Source organism: Patella vulgata, chromosome 1 (assembly GCF_932274485.2).
Source record: "Patella vulgata chromosome 1, xgPatVulg1.2, whole genome shotgun sequence".
Classification (NCBI taxonomy): Eukaryota; Metazoa; Mollusca; class Gastropoda; family Patellidae; genus Patella; species Patella vulgata.
In genome coordinates, this window is record NC_065879.2 from 87,407,287 (window position 1) to 87,424,559 (window position 17,273).

Below are 17,273 nucleotides of genomic sequence, written 5' to 3' on the forward strand. Positions count from 1 at the left end.
ATTGTGACCAGTACTAAACTATTGGAACATATTACACACGTTTTAAAAGATGTAGATTGGCTACACAAGATCAATTTTAAGATAAAAACCTATATCAACGAACATTCTGCACCAGCTTATTTGACTGATTCATTATCACAATATGTTCCAGCTAGAACTTTACGTTCATCAAATTTAATCAGTTAAATTAGTTTGTACTGTTCCTAAATCCAAACTTGGAAAAAGAACGTTCGCTTAAGTTGGTCAAAAAGGGTGGAATAAAATACCAAAATTGTACAGAATAACCTCAATATATCAACCTTCACCAATAAACGTTCTAATATCTTTCGCTATAATTATCAAAATTAAATTTATGTTATATTTTGTGCATGAAACGCGTCATGTTTGTGCATCTCTTATAATTTTGTTTTACGTTTGTTTGCTTGTTGTCTATGTTATATCGTTTGTAAAACGCCACAGAGCTGTCAAACAGACTGAATTATTATAATTATTATTTAAAACAAAACATTGCATAAGATAGAAAAATAGCCACGCCAAGCATGGGAATACGCCCACACGGCTGTTTTGTCATAATTATCATACAGCCAAAGACAGCAGCTTATTCAAAATATGTATTTTTATTCCGTTTACAAGATTTTTGCAATCATATTATATCCCTGGAACACAACGTCCTACAATACGAGCTTCATCCTCTTACTTCCGGTTAATCTACCCGCCCCACCCCCCAAGTGCTATGCATCACACCAAATTTGAAACACACTAAATGTTAAAAACTGTTCTATGACATTAACAATGTTTTCAGTAAAGTTGAGGAAACTCCAGAAGACACGGAATACCTATCGGTTCATTCCAATGCTTCACAACAAAAAAAATACCTTGTCTGGGTGACAAGGACTGTATACCTCTAAAACGAATACTGAAAATAGAGGCGAATCATCTTTTCGTGGAGTTTATGATCATATCATGTTTCAAAAATATTCTTTCAACAACTCTAGCCTCAATACCGTTAAAAAGAACGTTTTCTGTCGGAAACTGTTAAAAAGCAATTCTTGAAGACGGGCGTCAGCGACGACTATATGCGCATACACTACATATTGGCTATATAAATATAAATGAGCTTACTAATTAATCTATCAGTTTGAATAGGAAAGAGGACGTATGAATATGTTAAACATGGCAAAATCATAATTGTTGAGCTAATGTAATAACTGATTATAAGGTTATAGCATTGCAATTCTAAGCTAAACATCACCAACAAACCCACGAAACCCTTTTCAACGTTTCAAATATCAAACTCTAGCTAAACCAGCTCTTTACCCAGCCCAGAGTACCTGCTCCAGCTTTGTAGATAGAGGACCCTATTTGACCAAGAAATGAGTCATTGGATTCAATCTCCTCCAGTGCCCGCCTGTTGGAATTAATCTGTGTGTTTTCCAAAATCCGGTTTTCAACATCAGCAATTTTTTTTAATGCTTTGGAAAGGTCCGAATTCCGGTCCTCTTCAATTTTTTTCTGCACCATTTCCTCTAGCTTCTTACGACGTTTTTCTTCCTCTGCGAGTTCCTGTTTTCTTTTTCTCTCTTCTTCTTGTAGGCGTTTATTTTCCTCTTCTAGCTTTCTTAGTCTACTATCTTCTTTTTGCATCTCTCGAGTTCTTATACCCTCTTGTTCACGAATTCGTTTTTGTTCTTCGTTAAAGGTCATGAGTCGAAGTTCTTCTTCTTTTGTGTTCTCTTCTTAATTGCGCATCCGCTCTTCAAGTTCTTCTAACTCGCGTCTTTTCTTCTCCAGTTTCTGTTCTGTGTCTTGAGTGTCTGTAATTAGTCGTCTATCCATTTCCTCAGCGCAGGATTCTGTCACTGCATTAAGAATTTCATTTTTTTCTTGGAGAAGTTTTTCTTGTTTGCGTTCCTTTTCATGTTGTATTTCCTTTCTCTTTCCGTCAACAATTTTTTCAGCTTCCTCATACATGGCGTTTGTGTAGTAGTCTCCCTGATTTTCGCCAATAGTTTTAAAGATCAAATCCAATATGACGTCAACATCTTCTTGTAAGGTATCCGCATCTGCCTTGTTGTTGATGAAGGCGAATCTATGTCCACATTTTTTTAGTAGATCTTGCAATTCAGGAGGTGCATTTTCAAGGAAATCTTTCGGTGGCGCCCCATCCAATTCGTCCTTACGTGTAAAAACAACAATGACATGTTTTATGACTCGCTCACCAAAAACTTCTTGGAGAATTTCCACAGTATTGAATTCTTCTGGTGTGACTCTTCCCACCCCGATGACAAATATATAGATATGTGGACCAGGAGCAGCAAGTGCTATACTTCGTACTATTTCTTTGCTAGTTGTCTCATTTGGTTCCTTGGTATCGAACAAGCCTGGGGTGTCAATGACCAAAAGAGTGGTATTTTTATCAAGTTGCCTCTCCTCAAATTTGCACTTTTTTGTGACGGATATAAAACTTACAGTTGATGTAAAAACTTTCCTTTTCAACAGATTGTTACCAAGAAGGCTTTTGCCTATACCGGTTTTACCAAGTAGAGCAATTCGAACATCACCTAAAATAGAGAACAATGTACAATATGGATGTTGACCTCTTAAGTTGATGTACAAGCATGTACATCATAAAGCTGTACCCTCAGCGCTGAAACCATTTGGTATAAAGAACACTAAAAGAGGATTTTAATTTAATGGAATGGGGCTAAAATTAAACCCCGTTTCCGCAGAACTTTGTCTCCGCCATCAATCGCTGTTGAAATAGGTGTTAAGCGGAGCAAACGAACGAATGGATCTCCAAAGCCGATATAAAGTCCCGTGTTAGAAAGGGGATCTAATATTATGGTCAAGAATCGGGAAATTCTTTAAATCGCCAACACACCACTAGGGAGAGAGAGAGAAATAGGGTTTAACGTCCACTCGACACAAACTAGGTCATTTCGGGACTAACACATGGTTCAATTTTATTTCAATAATTCGCTTGCGCGTAGGGGTCTTTAGCAGTGGGAGGAAACCGGAGGATCCGGAGAAAACCCACGAGGCTGGACAGGCGCACACCACAAGGGTTAAATTATAAAGATGATAAGAACTAGTAATTACATACCGTGAGGGCCAAGTAGATTGACACCATATCTGAAATGTACAACAGTATGATCTTCTCAAACAAGGCTAGGAGTCTACTAAATAACCTTTAGACACTTTATCTAATGACACTCCCACACGAATGATATATTTGCGGCGAAGTGATTGACTCCCAAATATATAGCAGTGACGAGGCTAAAAATAGACGATCTATGCAAGCAAATAATCTACATCGTGTGTGGTCCAATGTGTACACGGTTTAGAATACGCACTTATGTTTGACGAGGATATGGTCGCCTACCTAATCTCATAGGGTTTAGGAAGCCATGGTGGAGCAGTAAGAAACTGATTCGCTTATCAGATCGTGGGCTCGGGGATGTCGGCGGCGTAGCACACACCATGATGAATGTCTGTATTCATTTACCCAGTTGGTTCAGAAAAAGTAGGACGCTAAAGCCCATTTCATGTCGTAGTTTTTATCTTCACATGGCTAAATAATCTATAACCGGGGATGGGGCACGAAGAGGGGTTAACAATAAACTTGATATCGTTCATACAGATGAATGATTAAGTTGAGATTTTATAGATAGAGGCATATACTTACTTCTTAAGGTCCCTGGTTCTCCTTTCTTGTGCGCGATATTCTTTAAACTCCCTTCTTAATCGTTTGTTTCTATCGGACTTATTTTCTTCAAATACGTGTCCAGTCATTGTGTTGAAAAAACTTCCCAGCCACGATACTGTTTTTTGTTTTTCAGGGACAACCATTCCCTCCACCTCTTTCTGGTCAACGTCCTCAGCTGCTCGTCTTCGTGAAATCTCCAACTGCTCTATTTGTTTTTCCATATCACCAGTCTTGTGGGAACCATCGCCTTTATTCAGAATAATAAGAATGTAAATAAATCTTGAAAGTTTGATTATACTAAGCTTTAATTTGTGGGGTCAGAAACAACCTGTAGAAGTTCACCAACTGTCGCCAGATACAATAACCCTACAGCTTAGGAACAGACTTCAGATTGATGTGTGTACACCATGATATAATAATAAAGCTTATTATAACAGTACAGTAATAATACAGCAGCTACTGACTACAACACACAGGCTCATCATATCTTACACTGTTAAAATTATATGTATATTTACAATTATAAGTATAGCAAAAATAGTGTCGGATTTGTTAAATCACATGGTTTGTTAACTTAAACAATTAAACGATACAAGTGCATATGAATACAAATGCTTATGTAATATTACATCAAATTGAATGTAGTATTACAACCATATGTCAGTTTACATTATGTGAGTTGTATATTACCAGAAATGCCATTTGAAATATTATGTTCACAGAAGATTGTAAATTTACTGTCAAATAGACATCGCCCCCGCACCCCCCAACCCCCGCCCGACCTTTGACCACTAAAGAAGAAAAAATTGATATTAAACGACAAAATAACGAATGATTTAATGGCATGGTTGCTGTGTGATATTGTTTTAGAACATACGGACACTTTTAACTTGCTTTTTCTAAAAACTGCAGATTTCAGTGCATTCAATTCATTTGCAACTAACTGAGAGCTCGCGCGACCGCCCTTTTCCATTTTCGAACGTAAAACAGTCACCCTTGCCCGATGAATAAATAAATTAAATTCTCGTAATGCAATTATATCCACTTTAAACAGCGTTTGTTTACAGTTATCTATAGACTGGTATCGTAACCGTGCCATACGAAAAACTCCATAGTATATACAATGGCTATAATAAATGAAGAGTCCAGGGGAAGAATGATCTAAGTCACATTTTTGTCTTTTCGCATAAAAGGCAAAACAGACTTTTGGACGAGAATGCGTGACGCGAACAGAACAACGAGTGGGTTTAATTACAACTTCAAAATGATGTTTAATACGAATCATAATTACCAGTGCAACAACTGACTTCCACTTTTCAGCCAAATTAAGGTCAAACCAAGGCCATTACAGAAGGGCCTTGGTTTGATGTGACTCCGATCGTTTTTATCTGAAATTGATTGTTCCACAGAAAGCTTATACCATTTGCTGCCAGATGGCGCCATTAACTGGGGTTCGTTGAAAAAGTGACTTAGATCGTTCTTCCCCGGGGCTCTTCAAGTACTTTCAATTAAGGTGTATCGAATATGTAAAATGATAAATATTTGTTGCATCGACACAAAACCAAGAGTACGATAGAGTACCAAGTATAAGAACTCCAATAATTGCCATTTTGGTGCCCATTTTGAAAAACAAGATGGAGGATACAGTCCGGTCGACCCCTGATGCTACAATAAAGTGATATTGCACCAGACGGTTAGAAATATACAGTGAAAAAAAACAAAACAGAATTGTCATTTTGGTCGCCATTTTGATAAAACAAAATGGTCGATATTGTCGGATAAAATTTTACTACTACAATTATCATTTCGGTCGCCATTTTGAAAAAACAAAATGGCGGGTATTATCGGATTGATTCTTATACTGTAAATTATTTGATGTAGTACCCATAAAACCCATACAATGACATTAATAAACACATCACTTGTGAAAACGCGAAAATTTGTCATTTTGGCGTCCATTTTCAAAAGGAAGATGTCAGAAATTGTCGGATCAAATTTTTTACTTTACTACAATTTTCGTCTTCAGCACCCACGAAAACCTTTAGAAAACGGTATTCAACGACAAAACAGCAAATAAATGGCCTGGTTGCTATAGGATTTTGTTTTGAAACATACCAAATCTTTGACTTGAATTTTCTCAAAACTTACTTTGGTGAGTTGGGTGGCTTCAAACGGACACGCTGAGTCAATTTTTGCCCGATTCAAACATCAAATTAGAGGTATTGAGTTGGAGAAAGTGCAAATAACAATAACTCAATTTCCAAAATTTCCTTATTGCGACTCAATTTGATGTGGGCAGTCGATCCATTTTAGAGAAATAGACTGAATGCACCGAACTGGCTAATAAAGGCAGACTTATGTCATACATTGGGTTGTGTGGGACATTTTGCTTTGACGGTGTCATGCCACCTTCCATTGTAAGGAGCAGAACAGTAGGACATTAAACCCCATTTCATTTAATTTCTTTACATTATCGAATGTTGTTTTACATGCTGGGCTGAAAGGTCCTGGATCGAACCTACACTGTTAGAATTTTTTTGTTGCTTACATGTAGTATATTCTTCACAATATAGTACTTTTACCAAGTCTGGTGTATTTGTACGGAGTTTTCGTGTATGTTTACCGAGTTTCGTGTCTTTTTGACAATAAACGGGGATGAAATCAAAGACACCTTAAAAATCAGTAAAAATACTTTCTTACATATATGTAATATTTCCAAATTGAATTGAAAATAAATAACACCAAGCATGTAATATTACAGATCTTACGTTTATTCACACTTATTTGTAAATTTACTTTCAGGTTAGAAATATAAGTAAAATTACAGCAGTTAAATTATTTTCTCTTTACCATAAAATGTTCGGAATATTTACCAAAATGATGTATATTTACCAAGTTTCATTCTTTTTTGTAGTGAACTTTGATGAAATCAAAGGCACGTTAAAATCCGGTAAAAATACAGGATTACATATTTCAATATTGAACTGAAAATAGCAATGCCAGAAGGTAATTTTACAGATTTACGTTTATTCACATTATTTTGTAAATTTACTTATTGGTAGTTATTCCTAATAATTATCTACCTACAGTATTCATTCCAACTTATTAACCATAATATGGACAATCGCATTTTGTGAAATTTGGTATATTGCATGTCATGTATATTTAATCTCAGGCAAACAACTTGACGAGACTGTGAAGATAAAAAGTTTTTAATCCAGGATGCGTTTCGGGCGTTTGCAACTGGTTGCATCACTGAGATCCAAACTTGCCAGAACTGTTATAGGGACTCTTCCGCCCATCCTTTCCTTCGGGTGTGAGGTTTTTTCGTCACCTTCTTGGGATTTTGATTTTATATGATCTATAACGTGCATTGTTATTCATCGTACGTAAATCAGATTGTAAGTATGTTCATAAACTTTTAAACAAATGCTTTGACTTTCATAGTATGTTGTATTTATCTCGTAATCAAGCTCGCTTGAAGACGGTTAATTAAACGGATTGGCCAGTGTTAGCTGGACTGGCTCTAAAGCAAAGTGTCAATGCTTGCAAGTAGACAGTACCGCAAGCTTACATATGAAAGCCTGAAACCGCCGTAATCACTGACGAGCGGCAGTTTCAACCTGTGTTACCTTTTGGCTGACATTTTGATCTCGTCTACCAAACAGGATTAGTCTTATGTTTTCGTTACGCTACAAGCCGGGTGTTCAATGCATCTTATTCAGTTGAGATTTTATTTCCCTTTCACTTTAAAATAATATGATTACGGTCAAATTGTTGTTTAACTAAAAGAAAACAAACGGTAAACGGAAGTTGCAGTCATTGTGTTTTTCAACATATGTCTGTAAATTTTCATTTACTGCTTTTAGGTTATAATTAAAAGTTAAAAGACAAACTTACAGTATTGCGATGAATTTACAGTCATAGTTATTTTCCATTTACTGTTTTCAGGTAAAGTTACACACAAAGTCAAATTACAGAAACTCTGTAATATTACCGCTGAATGTTTATTTACAGGAATTTTACTGGCAACTTTTGCTGTCAGTAATTTTCATGTAAATTTAGCAGACGTTTTCTAACAGTGTAGGACTAATTATCCAAGCAGGGACAAAAACATTCCTTTTAGTAATTTTACCTTGGCAAATTTAACAACACAAACTTGAGTTGAAACAACACAAACCTGTGTTGAAACAACACAAACTTGTGTTGAAACAACACAAACTTGTGTTGAAACAACACAAACTTGTGTTAAATGTTGAAACAACACAAAACTTGTGTTAAAATTTATAAAACAAAACAGACTTGTGTGAAATTCTACACATAACTTGTGTTAAAATTTCTGAAACTTGTGTTGGAATTTCTGAAACTTGTGTTGGAATTTCTAAAACTTGTATTGAAATTTCTGAAACTTGTGTTAAAATTTATGAAACTTGTGTTGTTTCATACAAACTTGTGTTGTATTTAACCAATTTATATCCAGTATAGCAGCCTTTACCATGCAGACCCTCCTTTTGTTCTGTCTTAACTGTAATGTTTGATAAATGACATGACAATAATTTTGTTTGTTACATTATTATTTATTCATAAATTATTATTTATTCATAAAATTATTATTTATTCATAAAATTATTATTTATTCATAACATTATATGAACAATTAAATTAATGCCAAATCAAAAATAAACAGACAGTTTGATGGGTAATAGAAACAAAGTAAATCCAATATTAATAAAATCGTGATATAATGAAAAAATACCCCCCCCCCCCCAAAAAAAAAAAAAAAAAAAAAAAAAAAACAAAAACAAAAAAAAACAAATAATAAAATAAACATAGCCATTAAAATTATAATATAATATAACAACAACATATCCCCCACCCCACTCCAAAAATAAAAACAAGGTTGAAAAGGTGGCCCTATTTATCATTAAAAACAAAAAAACCCCAGAAAGGTAGGATGTTAAATCCTATTTCATTTTATAACATAAAAAAGTAGGATGTTAAATCCCATTTTATTTCATCAGCAAGGGAAAGTGTAATCCTAAACACTAAGGATTTGGCCTGAAACTTGAAATATTATAGAGGGATCATCAATAATTAATAGTAACAGTCGATAATTATATCGATGAAATCAACCTTTAGTTTTAAACATTTAGTGAACATTTCGAATGTTAATGCCTCTGTTATATGAAAGGTTTTATTCATCAATTTTTGTTTTACAAATTTTTAAAATTCTCCATTTTATTTGATTTTTATGCTTTATTTATTTTATCTATGTGTAATTATTTGTCATGTACCTTATCTATTATTTTCCTTTTATGTACTGTAGAAAATTTTGAATTCCTAATCTGTTAAAGGGAATATTTTTTCTTAAAAGTATTTCAATTTAGTGTATAATTAATGTCTTTAGTGCTTGGTTTGGTTGATATTAAAATTTAGATATATTTAAAATGTAAGTTTTGGGAGCATGGGGGTATGGATATTGTGTACATCTATATTATATTCTCAGTTCTTTTTAAGGTTAATTGTAAAAAAAAAATTAAATAGCTTTTTTTTATTTTATTCTGGGATTGGGGGACGGGAATATTGTTATTATTGAACACAATTTTATTAGTATTGGAATTAACTTGGTTTATTAATATTCCAAATGTCTCAGTGCTTGTTTTTTTTTCAATTTAAAAAGCTACTTTTTATTTAATAATTGAGAATGGGGGGTGGGTGGGTTTTATTTTTTCATTGTATAACACAGTTTTAGTAGTATTGGAATTAACTTGTTTATTAACCTGTATTAATATTAATTTGGCATTAATTTAATTATTCATATCATTTATTGAATAAATAATAATTTAACAAACAAAATTATTATTATGTCATTTATCAAACATTACAGTTTAAACAGAACAAAGGGAGGCTCTTCATGGTAAAGGCTGCTACACTGGATATAAACTGGTTAAATACAACACAACAACACAAGTTTTGTTGGTGGTTAATCACAAGTTTGTATGAAACAACACAAGTTCCAGAAATTTCAACACAAGTTTCAGAAATTTCAACACAAGTTTCAGAAATTTTAACACAAGTAATGTGTAGATTTTCACACAAGTTTCAACACAAGTTTGTGTTGTTTGATAAATTTTACACAGGTTTTGTGTTGTTTCTACATTTGACACAAGTTTGTGTTGTATAGAGACACCTAACTTGTGTTGAAAATAACACAAGTTCGTGATGTTTCAACAGAAGTTTTTTTTTAGTGAAACTACTTTAAAATCATATTGAATTTGAGGAATTTCAATATATAAACGTTTCGGTTTTTTGTGTGTTAATAACAACAATCTGATTTTTTTCTAAATGGTGTAAGTGTATTCCTTGACCCTTCAAATGTATATTTTGACACCAAGGGTGCGTTCCAAACTGGTTCAAAAGCTGAGATATAAATATACTTATTCGGGTTTTGTATGAACTTTATCTCTTTTTTGTTAATAAAACAATTTGACCCTTTTTGTAGATGACCATCCGCCCTGCACCACTGATAAACCCGTAGCGAACCCAAAACCTCCTGGAGCGAGCCAGTGTCGTATTTGCTGGGCCATCACGGCCCCCGGATATATGTATCATGTGCAGCCTTTAATTGCCTGCATTTATAACTTGCATAGTTATCAATACATTCCGAAAATAGAAACTCGCATTACCGGTTTTGAGGGTAATAAATTATTAGACCCGCCCAGTAACACCGTAAATACAACAACTTATAGACAGATTCAAATGAAATGAAATGAAATGGGGTTTAACGTCCTACTCCTAACCTGGGCTAATGAAGACGGACATACGCCATACAGTGTGCTGCTATGAGGGAAATTTTGCCCGGGCAGCGGCGCTACGGCCTACTCTTATATCGAATTCCAACTGCCAAGGGATTTTTTACGTGCACGCCAATTTGTACAAGGGACCTCGGTTTTTCGTCCCATCCGAACGACTAGACAGCGGGTAGAGAGAAAGAGAGAAATGGGGTTTAACGTCCACTCGACACCAACTAGGTCATTTTGGGACTAACATATTGTTCAATTTTATTTCCATAATTCGCTTGCGCGTAGGAGTCTTTAGCAGTGGGAGGAAACCGGAGGACCCGGAGAAAACCCTACTCCTTTTCACGTACAATCTGGGATTCGAAACCACGTCAGTTAACTCAATGACAGACTTTATGATACAACACGCACGTGCTAGCCATTCAGCCATCCAACTCCTCCAGCAAGCGGGTAAATTAGAGCTGTATAATACAACAATTGATACGGAACATATAGCAGCAGGGCGTTAAACACTATTTCATTTTAATTCATTTATATAAGGTTAGTTTTAATAAAGTTAAGATTCGACAAAATATTGCTTACCTTTTTTTGATGACGCCATTTCTTTATGATCCAGGTCCTCCGCTGCTCTACCTGACAGCTGAAAGAGAAAAATACTCCTGTGAACCCCTGTATGACCCATGAATGAAAATGGTTTAAAATTTATCGAATCATACGATACCTCGGGCAACAAATCTCGGAAAATTATCAACTTAACGGGGATTTTGTAAAACTGCTAAGAGTGAGCCATAATATCAGACATATATATCATTTCTGCTGCTGCCCTTTGTATATAGTAGTATAATTAATTAATTTTCAAATGGAATAAACTTGTCTACCAATAGCATAATACCTTGTAAACTATATTTTTTGACAGGTTTCAATAGACATATTATATACCCTAATTTGCCGTTGATGCCAATTATATAGTAGTAGAATAGTTTATTTATTTTGAAATGAAGTCAAGGTTGGCTACCAGTAACATAAGACTTTGTAAAATATATTTTTGGCTTATCATAAAATAAAGATGTACTTACATGCACAAAACTATTAGTAGAAAATCGGTTAATTTTGAAGGAACAACTAAATATATGACAAACGAGCCAATCAATTCGTCGGACTGGCAATCAAGGCACGTCTTAGCTTGCACAAAGAAACAACGCCGTGTTTCCACGAACTTCCCTATTTCCACGAACGCATATTTATAGATATATATCAACTGATCTACTATTGATTTTCGACGAATGACGTCTCCGTGGCTACTAAATAACTTGTTAAACTAGTAACGTTTACTTTTTATTCCCAGGGAATGGTGAATTACAACGTTAACACAGCGGGCTTTGGATTGCTGTGTTTTAAGGAGCAATCGTAGATGTGGTGGGAGTTTTCGGGCAGCGTTTAACCTACTCTATTGGACTCGGTGGGAGCCTCCAAAACCCTGGGACACCCGCCTGCATGTCGATATTTTAAATCTTGTATAATTTAAAGAATGATGCTGGTCCGATGTGTGCTTTTACAGAGTATCAAAGGACCATTATATTCAGAAAGCCTCACACAACTTGTTTGGCATTATTCTGGTTTAGGGAACACCACAAATTCAGTCGGGGTAATTCAAATCGCCAAATGTTGTTTTTTTTGTGTGTTTTATTTCAAAATTATACAAAAAACGAAAAAAAAAACACCATTAATTACCCTTCGTAGCATCTGTATATTCAATGTAAACCTATGCTAATGTGATTGTCAAAATAATAAATATTGCCATTGTTAGTGGGACTTTTAAACCCTTTGTACAACTCATCAACTGCTGGTAAAAACGTCAAGATTTTATTTGTATACCATTTAATTGGAACATACCCAGGGTCACTGCGTGTTCAAACAAGCTTTTACACTGAGTGCGTACATGGAGTGGCCATCCTGTCAGGCAGTTTCGATCCGATTTTATCGAATCATACGATACCTCGGGCAACAAATCTCGGAAAATTATCAACTTAACGGGGATTTTGTAAAACTGCTAAGAGTGAGCCATAATATCAGACATATATATCATTTCTGCTGATGCCCTTTGTATATAGTAGTATAATTAATTAATTTTCAAATGGAATAAACTTGTCTACCAATAGCATAATACCTTGTAAATTATATTTTTTGACAGGTTTCAATAGACATATTATATACCCTAATTTGCCGTTGATGCCAATTATATAGTAGTAGAATAGTTTATTTATTTTGAAATGAAGTCAAGGTTGGCTACCAGTAACATAAGACTTTGTAAAATATATTTTTGGCTTATCATAAAATAAAGATGTACTTACATGCACAAAACTATTAGTAGAAAATCGGTTAATTTTGAAGGAACAACTAAATATATGACAAACGAGCGAATCAATTCGTCGGACTGGCAATCAAGGCACGTCTTAGCTTGCACAAAGAAACAACGCCGTGTTTCCACGAACTTCCCTATTTCCACGAACGCATATTTATAGATATATATCAACTGATCTACTATTTATTTTCGACGAATGACGTCTCCATGGCTAACACAGTTTACTAAATAACTTGTTAAACTAGTAACGTTTACTTTTTATTCCCAGGGAATGGTGAATTACAACGTTAACACAGCGGGCTTTGGATTGCTGTGTTTTCGGGCAGCGTTTAACCTACTCTATTGGACTCGGTGGGAGCCTCCAAAACCCCGGGACACCCGCCTGCATGTCGATATTTTAAATCTTGTATAATTTAAAGAATGATGCTGGTCCGATGTGTGCTTTTACTGAGTATCAAAGGACCATTATATTCAGAAAGCCTCACACAACTTGTTTGGCATTATTCTGGTTTAGGGAACACCACAAATTCAGCCGGGGTAATTCAAATCGCCAAATGTTGTTTTTTTTGTGTGTTTTATTTCAAAATTATACAAAAAACGAAAAAAAACCACCATTAATTACCCTTCGTAGCATCTGTATATTCAATGTAAACCTATGCTAATGTGATTGTCAAAATAATAAATATTGCCATTACACTGAGTGCGTACATGGAGTGGCCATCCTGTCAGGCAGTTTCGATCCGATTTTCACGAAATTCGAGAGTCTTTGTAAATCGGATAAAAATTGTTACAGCTAGAGAGGTTCCATGGGTTTTTGGTACAGGAAACAGTGTCTTTGAGATATAAACGTACATTTTACGCTTCATCAAAATCGGATACAAATTGTGACTCCTAGAGGTCTATAACCTTTGGATTAATACTTTTACACTATTTGCGTGATTTTGTAGGGCTGTTTTAGTCGGATTTTCACGGAATTCTAACTCAATCATCACTATAGTGTAACGGTTACATGTGGCAACGGTTTTCAAAATCGGATAAAAAGTGTGACCTTTTTGTATAATCATGGGCCATAATCCATGAAGTTACGGCCCGATACATGCCAATATCGAACGGAATCGAGATCTGTGGAAGATAAACCTAAATTTCAAGTTTCGTCAAAATCGGATAAAAATTGTGAACTGTAGACTGTCAACAAACAAATTGTGGACGGACGGACAGGAACGACAACAATATACGTCCACTTGAAAATGTGAGCGTATAAAACGACAAAACATTACCGCTTTAACCCATTGTCGTGTACAAATTTGGTAAATATTTACCAAGCTGCAAATACCCAAAATTGGATACCCAAATATATTCTATTGTTTTGAAAACGTGTAGGGAATTACATGTGTTCTTTTGCATATAATGCTGTAATATAGCCTAACATAATGTGACTCATGTTGCGTGCAAGTCTTGTTTTCAGCTATATGCACAGAGACTCCGAAACTAATCGTAACCAAAGCAAGGAAGTTTTTCAGTGAAAGCGTTCTTCAGTAAAACGTAAATGAAATGAAATGAAATGGGGTTTAACGTCCTACTAGACGGAGAGATATAATTTCTGTTTGTCAAGTACCGAGAACAAATTGCAAAAGAATTTCCTTCAATGGAATCTAGTAAAGGGATGTCTTAAGGACTCCCAACTCAAAATTGTCCGCTGAAACCCTGTAGCGTTTTTCATAATTAGCATAAATCCAAGATGGCCGCCAATTGGACTTTCTGTCCTCCATATTTTGGAAACGGCTCGTTTTAGAGCATATAAATGTGTATCATTACACTGAAAAAAAACTTGTGTTGGATCTCAACACAAGTACTTGTGTGAAAATTATTCTACACAAGTTATGTGTTGTTTTGCATTGCATTAACACAAACTTGTGTTCTTTTTAATGCATTAACACAAATCTTGTGTTTTTTCCATATAATTAACACAAGTAATGTGTACCGTCAACAAATATATATATTTTTTTAAATTTGAACTCCATACAAAGTCTTAATCCGGGGTCCACAAGTAAGAGAAAGGTATTTTTTACTCAGACAATATAGCCAGACAGACTTGAATGCTAATTGGTGTTAAGATGTCTGTAGTTAAAATAAAGTTGGGCCCAATAAACTGGTAGATCAAAGGCCTGTTGAGCGCTCATGCCCGGTGTGATTTTAACAATTGACTCCAAATGCGTTGACAAGAAAATAAGTAAAACTGTTATTGAATGTGATTGGTTGATAAAATCAACGTACTATAGGCTACATTTTGTCTGCGATATCATCTCGGTGGAAGCGGACATTAAATGAAGTGATTTCACACAATTAATTTAACATTTAACAACGTGCTGAAATGATTTTGGAGCAGTGATATGTTTGACAAATGTAAGCTAATGGTCACATAGAATACAAGACCGCAGGTTTGTGAATATTTATATAAAAAAAATAATACCATGTATGTAATTTAGCATCGATATTGTTTCTCTGTATAATGTTAGTATTTTGTTCCTTAAAAAAAACTCCAACAATTTAAACCGGAAGTTCATGTTTATAATATGGCGCGGTCAGGAAAAAAATTTCGGCATGTTATTATCAAATCTGTTCAATTTTTCTGAAATCATGCTTAATTAACATTAGTTGTTCGGCGCTACGATGTTGTTCAAATACTTACATTACAGAATCACATTATGATTAAAGCAGAAACGGCTCGACTTGAACCAGCAGGTAAGAATCTGTTTTGAAATTATATCTTGGGAGGTTGGATTGGCGTTGGAGACCCGATTGGCGGCCATTTTGATTCTTGTTTCATGATTTTTTTATATTATAACGATTTTGCCAAGAGTAGACATAAACGCGGGCACAGACTAGAAAAAAATCTTTTTACACTTTTGTGTTAGTTGAATTGTAATCTAATTTATGTTTAAAAAAACAACCTTAAATCTAATAAGCAGACGGAAGATATGGGCGAACAACAAGAAGAAGTTATGGAGGTCCCAACAACTGAACCTATGGAAGTAGAAGAATCGTTTACAGCCGAAACCCGATACGATGTGCCAGTTCCGGTCATGGAGTCCTCCATCTCAGACGATGCCGACGTTAGTGTCTTCTGCGACGAAGAACCCGTAGTGGTGTATACGCAGGTAGAAGCTGGTTCCTCCCGTGGCAAGTCCAAGTTGTTTGACAACCAAGGGTTTAGTTATACAATTAAGGTAGGGTGATTTATTTTACCTAGTTAACTACCTTGTATAGAAATGTATTTCAGCTACAAAATGTAAAGATAATTAACTCTAGTTAACCTAGTTAACTCTATAATAATAAATGAATTTAATATATTTTAGACAGAGAAGAAAACTACGATTTGGAGGTGTTCCATCTTCACCCAGCAGAACCCGGTATACACACGGCTAACAAGATAAAAGTTACAGTAGGTTTAAAAATTATATATCAATTAAATTAAAAATTTATATATGTGTGTAAATAAATAAAATATAAATAAACCAATAATATATTTGTAGTTTAATATGTTTTATCTTATCATTACAGGCAAAGCATGAAGCCAAAGGAAATGTTTTTACCAAGTCATGTTCCTCAATAGCGGAGAGAGTTTTATCCAGTGTCGGTTCTGCAGAAGAACCCATTCATAGCAGACCACCCATGGCAGCACTTGTAAGGTCGCTACAAAGAACCCGACAGACTCTGCGACCAAAAGATCCCACTGACGTGTCGTCAAGCGTAAGTATTCATGCAATTAAATACCCATGTACATAAGAATTTATTAACATGTAATTAAATGTACAATTTTTTTTATTTATTTACATGTAATTAAATGTACTTTTTTATTTATTTTTTGTTTTAGCTTGACGAAGATTTCATCGATCATAGTGCACCGGGATTTTATCAAAAAAGAGTAAAAGTTGGGGAAAGGCGCCATCACATTTTTTGTACTGATAGACAGATGCAACTACTCGCACGCGCAAAAACTTGGTATATGGATGCAACTTTTCGGGTGGTGAACAAGCCATGGTCTCAGCTGTTTTCCATCCACGCCTTCATTAAGACTGGAGAGACCACCCGACAGTTACCATTGGTGTTTTGTGTAATGTCGGGTAAAAGCCAAGACGACTATTATAAGGTAAATAGCACTTACTGATTGAATTACTATTAATAGTAAAAAAGGACTATTATTTGGGACCTTGAAATTGTCACAAATGGGTCGCACTAACAGCGACATTTGTTTCGGGCATATTTGTTTCATCGGTGACACGTCTGGTGTCATGTGAATGCAACGACAACAGCCTGGTTGATTTGTTGATTGGAGTTCAGATGTCTACATTAAAATCGACCACTTTCAGGTTGCCGTATTCACGGCCAGGCAAGACCGACTTGA

At 35.1% G+C, this 17,273-nt stretch overlaps 1 protein-coding gene and 1 long non-coding RNA gene across 4 annotated transcripts; one reads left to right on the plus strand and one right to left on the minus strand.

Annotated features, from left to right (window-relative positions):
- Positions 1–1,497: 1,497 nt before the first annotated feature.
- Positions 1,498–14,600, minus strand: LOC126808861 (GTPase IMAP family member 4). Of its 2 annotated transcripts, none has more exons than XM_050533909.2 (5): positions 12,858–14,600; positions 11,089–11,146; positions 3,686–3,953; positions 3,104–3,132; positions 1,498–2,561 (listed from the first exon to the last, which is right to left on the minus strand). In XM_050533909.2, the coding sequence occupies exons 2-5, from the start codon at positions 11,105–11,107 to the stop codon at positions 1,738–1,740; spliced, it is 1,140 nt and encodes a 379-aa protein (XP_050389866.1). In that variant the 5' UTR covers positions 11,108–11,146; positions 12,858–14,600; the 3' UTR covers positions 1,498–1,737. The 2 variants fall into 2 exon arrangements, with proteins under 2 accessions (XP_050389866.1, XP_050389867.1); XM_050533910.2 differs by lacking the exon at positions 12,858–14,600 and adding an exon at positions 11,583–11,788.
- A 282-nt stretch (positions 14,601–14,882) lies between these two features.
- LOC126808873 (uncharacterized) lies at positions 14,883–17,056 on the plus strand. 2 transcript variants are annotated; one of them, XR_007674804.2, is made up of 5 exons: positions 14,883–15,306; positions 15,565–16,095; positions 16,225–16,310; positions 16,430–16,618; positions 16,743–17,056. It is a non-coding gene; the product is annotated as an uncharacterized LOC126808873 (long non-coding RNA). The 2 variants fall into 2 exon arrangements; XR_007674803.2 differs by having other exon boundaries at positions 14,883–16,095; positions 16,743–17,046.
- The last annotated feature ends 217 nt before the right edge of the window (positions 17,057–17,273 follow it).